This window comes from Pristis pectinata, chromosome 11, assembly GCF_009764475.1.
Source record: "Pristis pectinata isolate sPriPec2 chromosome 11, sPriPec2.1.pri, whole genome shotgun sequence".
NCBI lineage: Eukaryota > Metazoa > Chordata > Chondrichthyes > Rhinopristiformes > Pristidae > Pristis > Pristis pectinata.
In genome coordinates, this window is record NC_067415.1 from 50,314,325 (window position 1) to 50,329,852 (window position 15,528).

Sequence of the window (15,528 nt, forward strand, 5' to 3'; positions counted from 1 at the left end):
GCGGCAGATGGAGGGGGAGAAGGACTATTTGTACAGCCATTGAAGAATATGTTTACCAGGCAAAATGCTAGAGTACATGTGTCCAACACAACTTATGGGTGTACAGTTTGTGAGGCCAGTATAAAATTAGTGAGCTACGGAAACATAGAGGTGGCATTTGAAGCTTAGGGACATTCTCTTGTGCATTTCTTATTACAAAGAGACAGTGTGAAACAACGTATTGAAAGTCTGATCAGAAATGTTGGTAGGGTATACTGAATTAGAATGCATATTTACGAGGAGTGATGCAAAGTGATCACAGAAATGGATGTCAATGCATCAAGAAACCTCAAACATCAGAGTATCCCACCTGTTCATCTGGAAGGCATTTTACAAAAATATGTGAAGAATCTCTCAACTTGAGGTAACTGCCTTCCTTTGTGCAAATTGTCCTAAAAAATCATGGCCTGTAGAGCTAAGGAGAGAATTAGTAATGCTGGTAAAGAGTTGGTCATTATTTAGCAAATATTAATTATGATTAAAACACTTCTTACTCAGTAATAGAGACAAGGGCTGGGAAATTCCTCAGAACTGCTCCCACTCCATCAGAGTTATTTGGCTGGAAGCGTGTTTGAAATGCCATTTAAGTGCCAAGAAGAAGCAGCCATGATGAATTTTCTGACCTTATGTTGCACAGCAGTAGCATTTTATCTGCTGTCATACATGACCTCGATCAGGATCACACTGAACAAGAGATAAAATAATGAAGGCTCACTGACCTGAAATATTGACCCCCCACAAAAGCTACCTGACCTCCTGAGTATTTCCAGCAAATTTTATTTTTGTTGTAGGAGTCTAGCATCTGCAGTTTTTTGCTTCAAATTATTGAATGAATCAGTTTCACTAACTGCACCATTTCTTCCTCTGGGTCCTCCCTCCCTCTGCTCCTTGCCCTATCACAAGATATTCTTGATTCAAAACACAGGTAGTTTAAGACCCTGAAGAAACTAAGCATAAGGAATTACACGTTGCCTAGGAAGGCACACAAATTTGGCAGTGTGCCTTGGCTAACAAATATTTTGTTTGTAGGCTTGGCGCTGCAAAATTCTCTGATGCATGAAAGTTAAGCTGTTGTGCATTACAGAATAGGCCTCAGGCATTCTGTATATTCAGAGACCTTTACTTCAGGTGCTCCAACATAAGGAAAATAGGTGACTCATGGATTAGGGGCATGGAGGGAAGACACAGGGCAAGAGGTCAGGGTGGAGCAAAGGACTGGGATATCCACTGGATGGGGAAACATTAGGACCTGAATGTCAATAAGGTTATTGGGGGAGAGAACAGCTACTGGGGAAGAGGTAGCAGGGTTTGGTGCAATGGTTTGGCAGATTGGGGGCAGCGGAGCTCTGAAGTGCTATGGGGGGAGTGGTCAAGGTGATGGTTATGACCAGGACTGAGGGGAGATTTTGGGGTCCCAAGGGATACCTGCAGTAAAGGTTAAGTATTTTATTTGGGAAGGACCTAGGTGAGGAATATTCTAAGTGCTGGACTCCAGGGCATGGAACATGTTCAGAGAGGTATCCTTTAAGTAACAACAAAGCAGGCCACACAAATGCTGTGAAAACCTGCTTCTGCATGATGGTGGACCAAAATCATGGAAGTGACTTCCAGGCAGGAACTGCGGCCTGTTTACAACAGTCTGTGTGTCTCCTGCATTAACACATCATATGCATGGAATACCAGGAGAGAAAATTAAACATTTCATAGACTTCAGATTAGGTTTGTGAATTTCCTTCATCATTTATCTTTTAATTAATTTGTGTTGCATTGCTCAAGCAACTGTTATTCTACAAGATATAATTTCTTAGCTGAAAACCCTCCTCATTTATCCGTTTACATTTCACATCTTGAGTATGTCACCTACCCAGGGCAACCTCTTTTTACTTGTATCCAGAACAATGTTGCACCAGAGAAACTTAAGCTTCATTATGCAGGCAGTCCCTGGGTAATGAATGGGTTTTTATAGACATCCATAAATCAATTTTGGCCATAATTCGGAAAATACACAAGAATCACTCAATATGGTAACTATACCTCCACAGTATTGTAATGAGTGGCATCAAAAGCACATAAGACTGATAAGAAAGAAGAATTGTTAAAAGTGGAGAGAAAGAGGAAACTAGTTCTGCCATTCATAGAAATGAACATATGTACATATGTTGGACTTTTGAATTTTATATTATGCGAGCTTGTTCGCATGTAAAGGTGTCCATAAGTCAGGCATTCATAACTTGGGGACGGCCTGTAATGACATTATGCTGCTCTTCAGGGATTTCTCTGCAGTGTCTTTAACCATTACTGTCTATTATACCACCCACTCCCAACGTACTGTCTCCTAAATGGCATTTGGTCAATCTGTGAAATATTATCACCATTATCAACCGCTGCCTGACCTCAGCAGCAAAAGTGCTTTGCATATTTACTGGCACCACCATTTTGTTGTCAAATACTTATTGAACATTAAACACTATTGAAAACTCATTGAAAACTATTTACATTTACTTGGAAATAGTGTTGAAATGAAGAGCCCACATGCACACAAATTTGTTACTTGCTTTGCACTGGGCTATGATTAAACTTGCCTTTCTTTGAAGGGCCTATGCCCTATCTAGCTGGTGCCGTGATTCCATGGAAAATGCCAGGAAGTTGTTAGACGTCCAATTTTCATTTCTCTGCCAATGTCCGCACTGTCTTCAGCTGTTCATGCCTTATATCTGAAGAACCCTTTCTAAACCTCCCAGCCTCCCTCCCAGCCTCTCTGCCTTTTCTCTGTTCGGACATTTCTTAAAACCAACATTTTTGACTGAAGTTTTATTAACACCTTTCCTAATGTCTCAATTTTTGGATAGATGCCAGTTTTTTGTTGATTATACACCTGGGAAGCATTTAAGAGTTGTACAAATTCAAGTTGTTGTTGATCTTCCTTTCAAGCATACCATATACCATTGGCTTGAGCTGTTTATAGATGATCTGCTGAATGTGTCCTGTTGTGGGTTTGTCAATCCAGCAATAAACTTTTACCATAACAGTGGTAACATTCACAGTCACAACACAGATGTGCATGCTTGAAAAAATTCCTGCAAGCAGCTAGTGTGGATCTGTGACACTAAAGCAGAAGTCACACATACAGCCCTTCTCCTGTCATGCCTAAGAAGTATGTAAACAAATAAAATTAAATAACTTCCACATTAAACTCATGAATTACTGGAGGAACCCCAAGAAATGTTAATATTGAGAAAAAAGGATTTTTTTTTGCAAAAATGGCTGTATAGATAATAATGTCAAGTTAAGAAAAGAAACAAACTGCACGAAATAGTAGTGTTTGTTCATTTTTAAAAACTGCTTCTGCAAACAAGGTCAATTAAACAATTAATCTCCCATCTTCTGTGGGCAAGTGGAGACCTGGGGCAGTGTTCACCCAAAAAAAAAGAACTTTGACATGAGATTTCAAGAGCAGAGCTTACAGATCACCATGGAGCTAGGATTGCCCACCATCAGAGATTGTACACCAGCACAAGGTGTAGAGCAGTGGTTAAATTAGTATGCTCAAGTAATTAAGTAATTGTACACCAGCACAAGGTGTAGAGCAGTGGTTAAATTAGTATGCTCAAGTAATTAAATACTTCTGTTAGTAGTTCAGGGTTTATGAATTGGGCTATAGTTATGATTTGCAATCATTTGGAAATTGAGGTCCAAAATGAGCTTGGCAGGAGTACAGAACAAGTGTTTGTGTCCTTAATTATTTGCTGCTGATTTTTTGTGGCATATATCTGTAACAGTCTGGTCAAAAGTTATGCATACATGCTATTAATAAAAAATGCTCCTTTCCCCTGAGCATAATGAAAAGCTTATTTATGTTATTAATTCAACTGGAAAATATATATTCAACCTACTGCAAATTTACTCACTGTCCTGTTTTTTACCACATCAGCAGGATTATAAAACATGACCTACAGATAAGATATTCTGATCAAATTGCTCTGATCTCCTTTCAAAACACTGCCATTTTCATCAGTGTGTTTTGTTAATGATGAAGCAAAACCTTACTTCTAACAATTTAGACACAATATTTAATGTTATGAATGTGCATTATCAACATGGATCCTTGGTCACCGGAAGGAGATAGTAAGAATTGGAAATTACTCGTGATTTTCCATCATGATTCCACCGTGAGGTAATGATGCAGCTCTACAAAAGTCTTGGAGTACTATGTCCAATTCTGGTCGCCTCATTATAGGAAGGATGTGGAGGCGTTGGAAAAGGTGCAGAGGAGATTTACCAGGATGCTGCCTGGATTAGAGAGTATGGATTATGAGGAGAGACTAAAGGAGCTGGGGCTTTACTCATTGGAAAGAAGGAGGACGAGGGGAGACATGATAGAGGTATACAAAATTTTAAGAGTAGACAGCCAACGCCTCTTTCCCAGGGCACCAATGCTCAATACAAGAGGGCGTGGCTTTAAAGTGATGGGTGGGAAGTTCAAGGTAGATATCAGAGGAAGGTTTTTTACCCAGAGAGTGGTTGGGGCATGGAATGCGCTGCCTGGGGTGGTGGTGGAGGCTGATACGTTGGTCAAGTTCAAGAGATTGTTAGATAAGCATATGGAGGAATTTCAAATAGAGGGATATGTGGGAGCATGGGGTTAGATAGTCTTGGTTTAAAGGTCGGCACAACATGGTGGGCCAAAGGGCCTGTATTGTGCTGTATTGTTCTATGGTTCTATGATTCTGACTCCCTAAAATTTACTTCTGGGGGTTCACACCAGAGTTTGATTTGATAAAATCAATTTTCAAGTGTATTGCAAAAAATGACAGGTTCCAAAAATAAAGAAAATTATGTCTACTGGGTGGCAACAAAGACCCATTTCATGCTAGCCTATTACAAACCCATTGAAAAAAATCCTGGAACTCTGATCTCATCCATCTGGAATACTAACCCATTTTCCATGCATACATGAAAGGTCAAGATCCATGGTGCAATGCACCATTAAGATTGAAAAGTGTGGATGAGTTGAATTAAGATGTTCATTAAGATAATAATTACTCTTAAAGTAATGTCAGACTTGAGATTATATTCAATGTTTGTTCAAAAATGCACATATATCAGGAAAGGGAAAGCTTCAGAACTATACCGATTCTTGAAGTTGCATTTTGGTAAAATGTTTGCAATTGATTTGAATGATAAACATATAGCAGATTATGTGGCCAGCCATGTTGATATGCATAATTAATAAAGTTAGCAACTGCTGTTATATTAATGAAGTGGAATCTAATGTCTAGGTTAACTTCTTCTGCATGAAGGAAATAACCTTCTTATGGCTGATTGGCCTTCTAGTCTGTTTACTGGACATTTTCTTTGCAAAGATGGCTGTGTTCTGTTAATTGAAAATGAATTGCTTTTTGAATAATGCACTGTTAAACATTAACACACAGTACACAGTGCTGTGTATTTGAGGCACACTGTGTTCATCTTCTGCAATCCAAGTTTGAATTTAGTTCTTTAACCTTGAGAAAGGGGATAAAGTCTCCCTCTGCTCTCTCAGCTGTTCAGGTTTGAGAGTACAGTGTGTGCTGGCAGTCTTAATCCAAGCTGCACAACATCAAAAGAGCTTAGCTCTGAGAAACACAAGAGACAGGTAGTGCACATTGAAGGCACTGGGGAGAACCTGGGAGAATGGGTGCAAGTCCTGTGAAGGGTATGAATGAAGATCCTTCTTGCACCATACAGGCATTTTGACTTTCAGGTGCTGCAATTTTCTGATTAGGATTATGAATCTTCCCCTTGTCACTATAAAAATTCAGCACAGGGCAGGAATTGAATTTGCATCTTGTAACGGCTACATTGAGTGGTGCCTTTACTCATGGGCCATCAGGAGCTAATCATTAACTTTCAATTAAAAAAAACTTTGTAATTGGGTATCTTTTCAGTTATATCAATTGGAAAGCATCAGCTGTCTTTATTTAATTGGTAGAAAGTTACTGGCACATGCATCCCTCCAGATTACAATATTGTTAATAGACTCATATCAAACGTCAGGGGAAATGCAAAGATTTTTGGAGTAAAACTTTTCATTGAAGTACCTACCTATTCACTCTCAACCACTCTCTTCCCAGTCACTGGTATCATCAGTTCATGCAAAAAGGAGGAGCATAAACAACTGCCATGATTTCCAATATGGTATTTCATACATGTACATAAATAATACACAAGAACATGTTCCCATTGCACAATACAATTCACTTATTCGTAAGAAAGGCCATTCAAACCATGTGGCCCAAGTAAGCTAGATTTTCTTTCAATAGTCAGCACTTGCAAGAATTTTGTTCAGTTCATTATTAATGAGCTATGAGCCACCTTCTGGAAAATGGTGTAGGAATTGCAATCTCTCTGAAGTTAGTCTGATCTAATACTGAATGTTCATTTGAAAATTACAATATTCAATCAGATCTATTTTAATATCAGAATGCAGGCTAAGAAGTGGGTTACACAGTTCATTGATAAACAACTATTTCCAATGATCATAAGGAGTGCATTAAAAACAAAATCTGCTTCAGAATTTCATCAAAGTCTCATAGTTTCCCTCAAAATATTAAGATGACAAAGATCCATTTGGAAACTCTCTTATCCATGCAGCGTTTTTGTTCTCATTTTATTGTTTGAAAATGGAATTGTGAAAGGAAATATTGGAAATTCAATGGGCAGCGCACCTTCATTTTCCTCTAGCTCTGCGCACTCCCAGCGATGACGTAACACTGGTACTAGGTGACAGGGCATTGGGATGTTAGAGTGCGATTTATTTGCAATATTGTTAATATTTGTGCTGCACTTGATGACTGTAATTATATTTACCTTATTTGCACAGAACACCCTTGAAAATGTGCACTATAGATGACATGGCACACTGGAGAACATTAGCAGAAAATGTTAAACCATTCAGTCAAATATACCACTTACTTCCAATACCAGTTTCCATGTATAAATTACAGGTTCACTGGGCAAAGGATATAATTTTAAAGTCATAAAATAAGATGCATTCACTTATAATTCTACATGTATACATCAAAGTGTTCAATACAATCTTGATAGGATGCAAAATATATTAGAACAGATTTACCTGTTTTGACTTAAATCGAAGAACTTTTTTCTCTTACCTCCCAACACCATTCCAGCTTGATAGCACTTTCTGAGACGGCAGGCTGGACAGTTCTTCCTGCGAATTTTGTCAATAATGCAGTCATTTCTTCCTGCACATAAATATTTATGTTGCCCTGAAAATTAAAAGTTAACGGATGTTATAGTTTCCAGAAAAAACTGACGAAGCATACATTTAAACATCTCAAAAGAAAACAATGGACATTAAATAGGCCACAGTTAATAATAGATGAAGCAAATGTGGATAATTTATTTTTCTTCCTACAAGTAGTCTTTTGCCTCCATTGGAAATAAAAATTGAGACTGGTAAGTTATTGCTATAAGTTAGAATTTATAATGTTTTCAAGTGTTTCTGGTGCTTTTATAGTTTAAAAAAAACTAGAGTAAGCATTTAATGATTTTAATAGCTTTTAATAGATTTTGAATGTTTTAGAATATTTCTGAAATGGCAGAAATGTTCAGATATATTTAGTATTTTCACAGCTTTAACCTCAATTTAAACCAGATGATCTAACCAGCACTTTTCTGAACAGGGGTGAGGATCCTTCTGGCCTCCTCCCTTCTGTGTGATCCCAATAGATTTGGAAGAACCTGTCATCATGCAGGGATTGCGACTGGGATGCCATCAGTTCCAGACTGGAAGTTCCCAAGGGAGGACACACTCTAGGTAAATCCAGACTATTTTAGAGGTGGACAGTGAAGTAAGGTAGTTCACCATCGACTGCAAATCCTTGCTCAATGAACTCCCTGGGGTGGAAATCAGCTGAGTTCTATAATGGGCAGGTGAACCACTCTTTGTGGAATGGAACATGCATTGACATTGAATCTGTTTTAATAAAACTGGAGTCTTCTCAAGCAGCAGTAAATTATGCCAGTTGTTACATCAGATCTGTGTGTTCTGCCTATCAGGGATATAACTCTTCAGTTGGATTCAATGGTAGCAACAGCTCTGGTTATTTCCAGCAATCTCAATGTTATTAACAATCAGCAGTACAATACAGCAATAAAGAAATGGCGGGTTCCCTCTTCACATTACCCAAAGTTTCCCTGCCTAGGTTTTCATTCTCTGGTTGGCAGAGTTAGTTGTGCCATACAGTCATGATGTAGTAATTCAGTTTCAAAATTCAGCTCCTTGGTACTCAATGAAACAGACAGCAGATCTGGAATTGCATTGAGCAGGAAAATTTTCCCCAGTACAGGAGTGTCATTGATAGCAATCATGTGGCATTCAAGACCTTGACTGAGAGTGATTACATTCCATAGTGTTTAAGTTCTTTGAATGTGCTTGTTGTGAGTGGTGACAGGCAGATCATTCACCACGTGAATGCTTGTTGTCATGGCAGCTGCCACGTTTAGCATTTTCCCTCACTGCCAATGCTACCTATATTTTTCAGTGCCAGTTACTCACTCCATGCTCCAACTTAGCTTATCACACTACTGAGCTACTCAAGGGCCAAGGACAGGTTCTACAAAGCCTTCCATTCACACCATGATTGTAGAAGAGACAATTGGTATTCCAGGTTTTGCTTCAATACGTAGCTGGATGTCTTGAATGAGACTGGGGTGTTGCACATTGAATAATGCTAGAGTAATAATGGATTTTACCTTCCTTCTACAAAAGGTGAAGAGGAGGAAGACGTCAACCATCAATTTCTTCGTTCTTACAAGAGGACTCAGGAAAGAAATGCCACAGAACAGCATATTGCTGCCACTGTAACATTAGATTTGAAGTTTCAGCATTTTGTTCGAGCAAAAACAAAGGGAGTCAATTTAACCCCAAAAACCAGTGTGTTCGCTCATTTGGAAAGTTAATATTTAACAAATTCCAAAAGGGCATCCTTTAGTTTTATTAGAGGCGAGACCGACAGCTAATGACCAACCCACTCCCAAAAAGAATGAATAATTTAGTGAAGCTGCTTGTCTAAAGATTTTTTCGTGCTGGGGTTAATGTTGGCTGGCTGATATTCCTGCACCATTCAGACATCTGGCAGGTGAATGGGAATATGTACTGTTGATGGAACAGATAAGGCCCTTTCAATACTTATGGGTCAGTGATTCATATCCTAGCCCTCTGACTCATTAACCTCCCAACGGTGAGCCCAAACCCCAGAAACCTGATAGCACTCCAGGCCCTCAATAACTTCTGCCCACTGTCATTGATGGATGTCCTGCAGTTTTCTCAAACTGCATCCAATCTTCTCAGGTCCCCCTCATTATTATTCCTTCTCTTATCAGATCTCTTCTGCCCTCCTGCTACAACCCAGTACCCCAAACCTACATTCAAAATAGTCAGTAATCTTCCAAACTGATTGGTTTTGGCTGGGGAAAATAATTCCAAAAATCAGGTTCTGTTATTCATTCTTGGGATGGGGCCATTGCTAAAATGCATTTTCCAAATTGCCTATGAGAAGGTGGTGGTGAGATGCCATCTTGAGTCATGGAGTCTTTGCAGAGAAGATTCTCTCATTATGCTCTCAGGTAGGCAGCTCCAGTATTTCTGTGGGATTCAGCAGGAGAATTTGTTTTTCTCCTGCAAGATCCTCCCACTTCCTTCCTTTCTGCCTCCCTATCAGAATTATCGCATCCAATATCCAAAGGTGTAATACTGTTAGGAGTCTCCTGTTTATTCATTTTCTCAGGATGTGGGTGTGGCTGGCAAGGCCTGTGTTTATTGCCCATGTGTAATTGCCCTCAAGAAGTGATGCTGAACTGCCTTCTTGAATCGCTGTAGTCTTTCTGGTGAAGGTACTGACACAGTACTGTTGAGCAGGGGATTCCAGATTTTAGACTTGTGATCATGATATATTTTCAGGTCAGGATGATCTGTGACTTTGCAATACTTAAAAATCAAAAAATTTGAAGTCTGCAGACATTTCATAGCCTCTCATGGAATGAGCACTTACAAACCTTCATAAACATTCCCTAACACGCCAACCTCCCAAAGACATTCACATGTACTAATTGTCTTTATTAAATCTTGTCACCATACCCAAGCTTAAAATCTTATTTATATGTTATGTGACTGTAAGTAGAAAGGCCCCTCTCAGTGCTTCACTTCCTCTGTCAGACCATGTATGCACACCTGAGTTTGTGGACTAGCGTGTACACCTGTACTGGTAATTGGATATGTGCTTTGTTGGCCTGAAAGATCCTGACCAATGAAATATTACATTTGCCACATATGGCAGTGATCATCAACTTTGCCACCACGTTTGTCTGCTCTGCAACCCATTCTGCATAGCTCTGTGATCTTTAATCCCACCACCTCCTCTTCTGATATTCTACTCTCCAAATTTCTCCTGGACTTCACTCACCCGTGACACATCTCTGAGCTTAGGGAACAGTTTTCTAATGCTCAATGGGATTCTAGTTCCACCCAAATCAAGTTTATCCCACTGCAACCTCTCTGAGATTATCTTCTTCTCTCTCCTATTCTCTTTTTCCTAGATGCCATTCACTGCCAGGATGTCTGTTTCCTAATAAAATCTAGATTACCAGATTCACTTATCTGGAATTTTCCCTGTGTCCATTTATGTGTATTGCTTGGCTGCTCAGGTAAGCCAACTACTTCCATTCCCATGTTTTTCTTTTTTTTGCATCTTTTGTCTCTCTCTCTCTTTTCGATCTCTCCTTCCTGTCACCATCTTATTTTTCCACTACCTTACAAGTTCTCCACTCTGACTTTAATTATTACTCCGTCACTGGTGGTCAGACCATCAGCTGTCAAGGCCCTAAGCTTGACCTTGACTGTGTTTCTCTTGTGCTTTCTGCTTACCTCTGTCCCAGCTTTTGGATATCTGCTCTTGTATTTCACGAGGCTCATTTTAAAACTTTGTTTCATGAAGTTCTTGTGAACTTCCTTGGGTCATTTTACTATGTCAAAGGCACTACATAAATACAAGTTATAATCATTGCAGCTGTGCAGGAGTTGTGAAGGTTCCTCTTCAATTTTATTGAGAGTTCATTGTCCTTCATATACCATTAGCTTCTTAAGTGCTGTTGATAAGGGGCACTTTTTCCTTTGCGAAAAAACATAATAATTTGGGAAAAAAGAAGCAGGAGTACATGTAAAATTAAATGTTACTGAGGTATCTTCAAGCATTCCATGATGGTCATACTTTTAAGCACAGGCAGGCTCTGCAGCACTTCATTCAATCATTAAATTAGAGTGTGGGATAATGGGAAGGGAAACGTTTTAAGAGGAATGTGTGTGGCTCTGGTGGTTGGTACGGAGTGTAGGTCATTGGGTGCTGTTCATCTATGCATATTAACTACTTCATGGATGGCAACACGCTCATTGGGGTATTTTTATGTTGTGTTCCAAAATTCCTTAGCTTCCTTGCCTTTATATTTCCAAACGTCACGAGAACCTAGTGCCTTTAATACACCAGATGCTTTGTTGCTTCTCTACCTCCCCCTATTGTCCTCTGCCTGTGCTCTTGGTCTGTCTCTACCCCCTTATGACCAGGATCGTCAGAGTATGACAGCTTCTTAACTGCAACAACCACACCTGGTTTCCTTTCCTTCAAGCAAATCAACAGAATTCCTGACTTAACGCTAAATTGCATTCTGAATTTGAGATCATAAAGGAGGGCGCCATCATGCTTCTGATTACTCAGGGAAATTTAGGCTAGAGCTAATTATTAACTGATGTTTTACCCAAATTTTCCAATTCAAACAAGCCGATAATGAATTTTATAATGAGAATTGCAGAAGGCAGCGTTGTTCATTTTGTTGCTAAGGTGTTCTCAACAACACTGTTACTATGTTGTTCCTAAAGCTAACAACAGTGTTGTAAAAAGAATAATAGCTCAGAATTTGCTGCAAACTTCTATAATTAGTCTGAAACAATAAGGGTATTATTCTTTCAACAAAAGGCACTGCAAATATAATTTTTACAATTTTCTATGAAAACAGTTAGTTGGTGCATTTTGCATTGAATATTTACAGGAAAAACATGAAAAAGATTCAACTATACCTTTTAAAACAGATGAATATTATATTCCTCCAAGTTTTTCCCCTTATAGAAATGTTTGGGAATTAAATATCTTGCAATGATTCTCATTGTAATTAAATTATTTTAAAAGCACATTCACGTACTGAAGTCATTACATATTTTGCTAAACTAACATAACAGCACTCTTACATTCAGTTCTCTGCATCATTGTGGCTGCACTGTGAATTATGAAGGCAAAGGGTTGAGGTAATTTGTTTTGTGGATTATTCTGGTATACATAAGGGAAGTGAGGCCCTAAATACTAGTGGTTATGTTGATTTAGCTCACACCTTCTTATCCACGGAGGGGGGTGGGGCGGATATCTCTGTGGTCCTGATAAGATCTCTGCAAACTAAACCTCTGGATTAACTGGTTGTTCCATGGGCTTCAGAGAGATGATTCCCAGAAACACAGGAAAGGAGTTGGTCATTCACCACTTTGATCTTGATCTGTCAGTCAGTTAGGTAATGATTGATCTTTGTCATCAACCCAGCCTCATTCTGTAATCTTTATTTAACAACAGTTCATCAATTTCAGTTTTCAGGTGTTGGAGAGAGTTTCAGAGTTCCACTACTATATCTTGTGTGTGATTGACTTTAGGCCGATACTTTCTTACAGTTATTATTAAGAGTTGAGGTGGCTTGTTTGTTTTGAGGAAACATTGCTCCTCATTGAGCAAAATGAACAAGCATCAAGGTTGGAATGGGACGATCATTCTAATTGTTGTGGTGTCCTTTGCAGAATGGCTGAATACCAGGATTAATGACAGAAAACGCAGGGAATACTCAGCAGGTTGGGCAGAATCTCTGGAAAGACCTAATGCGTTAACTATGCTTCTCCTTCCACAGGTGCTGCCTGACATGCTGAGTGTTTCTAGCATTTTACTTTTATGTCAGATTTCCAGCATCTGCAGTTTTTTTTTGATTGTCATAACAGTAAAATAGCTGGCTCATTTCTGCATGAAAGGTTACTAATGATGGTATATTGTTAGTACACAGAATATTTTGTGTCTAATTCCCCCTGCCTGTATTTCTGTGGACCCAAGGTTTACTCTGATGCATGTCATCAGGATGCCTATGGCCATACAGAACAGTCCAAGATAACGATAAGCTTATGACAATGACAAACTGTGTTTACATCACACATTTAGTACAGTCTTCCAAAATAAAAGAAGCATACAAAAATAGATACCAACCTAATGAAGAAGACATAAGGTAGGTGAGTCTAAAAGTCTGGTTAAGGAGATAGGTTTGACAAAGTGCTTCAGGGGAAGAGAGGTGCACTGATTCATGGAAGTAAGTACAATGTGGAGTTTAAGCAGCTGCCAGTGAGGAGACAAAAGGAGTTTGAGGATACGCGAGAGCAGAGTCAGAAGAATGCAAATCTTGAAGGATTTTACCAGAAGGTGCAGAATAGAAGGTGTGAGGCTATAAAGGAATTTAATAGAGAGTGAGAATTTTAGATGAGAGAAGTTGGAGGACTGGGAGTCAATGGAGGATGGTGGGTCTGAAATGATGGCGGAGGGAGAAACACTCATCACATGTAAAAAGTACTTTGCTGAGAAGGCTGGAAGTTTTGTAATTTAAAAGTGGGATTGGTCCAGCAGGGACAATGGGCCAAATGGTTTCTTTCTATGCCAATAATTCTACGGTGCCATTCTATGATACTTTTCCAGTCTGATTTAATGTAAGCATGGGCACTGGGTTGATGGGACTGTTGTGGAATAAGATAGGGGTTGCAACTTTGCAGCAACTGCAGTTTATTGACAGGAGGTTGGGCAAGATAACATTGGTATATGAACATCAAAGACCTGCAAGTGCTGAAAATCTGAAATAAAAACAGATGGAAGGCCCTTTGTCAGAACTGGGAAAAAGAGAAAACAAGATAGCTTTAAACTGCAGAGTAGGTGATTCATCCAGAAGTACAGATACAATATTAGATGTAAGAATGTAAAGAGAAACAAAAAACTTCATTGTACAATTCACTTCCTGGTTCAGTGGTTGGGAAGAAACTATGACAACATTTGAGATTAAATTGGGTAGGTGGATGAATGATAGAAGAAGATAAACTGAAACAGGAACAGGATAAGTAAATATGGTTAGGGCTTTTTGCTCATATGGATGGTAAATGCCAAGAAGGACTACATGGACTGAACTTTTATGAAATTACTGACACAAATCAGAATATTAGTCATCATTTTTAAAATAGGCATACAGGTCTAGAAATTTTTCTCTGCTTGGGGGATCCATGTCAGCTACATTCAAGTCGTGAGGGATTGTTATACTGGCATCCATTAGCTCATGCACATTAGACCTGACTTACATGTGTAATTGCTAAGGGTCTACACAGTAGACTTTGGCTCTACAATTTCACACCATGGTAAATGAGCAGAGAGTTGGCAGGGGCCAGAGAGAGTCCTGGGGGCAGGCGAGAGACAGTCAGATGTATGACCATGGAACATGGGGTAAAAGATTGGTTTCGGGAAACGACTGCAGGAAGATATCATAGGGGCAGCAGGAGATCACATGGAGCTGGTTGCAAGGGACAAAATTTCTGGAGGTGGTGAGAAGACTGGAAAAAAATGAATATAGTATGGGGCAGAAAATCAGGGAATAGTGAAGAGATCTGAAGGGGCCAAGAGGTTTCGGTGAGGAGTGAGTTGGAAGGAGATCTGAGGGTCAGAGAAAAGAACAGGTGTATCAGGAAGGGCAGAGGAATTGTTGAGAAAGCAGCTTTAAAAAAAATAGCTTAAGGAAGAGCAACAAATGGTGTTGTATTCTTCATGACTTGACTTCCTGGTAGCAGCCATGTAAATTTAAGCCTTTTGATTATTGAAGGAGAAGGACTTAACCCTCCAGTTAAGTAGAGATACAAACGTTTCACATTGTGCATATTTACAGTAAAACGAACTGAAGAACTATCTCAGTTGTGCACAATGTGCCAAACAACATCACAGTGCAAACCCAGCAGCTATTGGCATTGAAATTTCCAATATGCCCTATGCAGTACAAGGTTCCCAATCATAACTAACCTTAAGGTTTTAAGTAAAACTCCACTGCATTGGGTGCAAAACATAATTAAAACTTCTAACCCCTATTCGATTATGTACAACTTTGCCATGCCATCATCTCACCCCCCCCCCTCAAAAAATGAGTTGGAAGTTTGAATCATAATTCTCAGAAAAAAGGAATACACATAATATTTTACACCCAGCGCATGCCAAAAGTATGACAAAGAAAAAGTACTTGGGGACACAAGGGACTGCAGATGCCAGAATCTGGAGCAAAAAAAAACTGCTGGAGCAACTCAGTGGGTCAGGCAGCATCTGTGGGAGGAAATGG

At 39.3% G+C, this 15,528-nt stretch overlaps 1 protein-coding gene across 6 annotated transcripts in view; it reads right to left on the reverse strand.

Moving 5' to 3' along the window:
* Positions 1-15,528, reverse strand: part of LOC127575652 (progesterone receptor-like) — a 253,476-nt gene that overhangs the window by 106,672 nt on the left and 131,276 nt on the right. For all 6 annotated transcript variants that reach the window (XM_052025535.1, XM_052025538.1, XM_052025534.1 and 3 more), the window contains one exon: positions 7,191-7,307. In XM_052025535.1, coding sequence (XP_051881495.1) covers positions 7,191-7,307 — 117 coding nt within the window. The remainder of the gene's footprint in view (positions 1-7,190; positions 7,308-15,528) is intronic.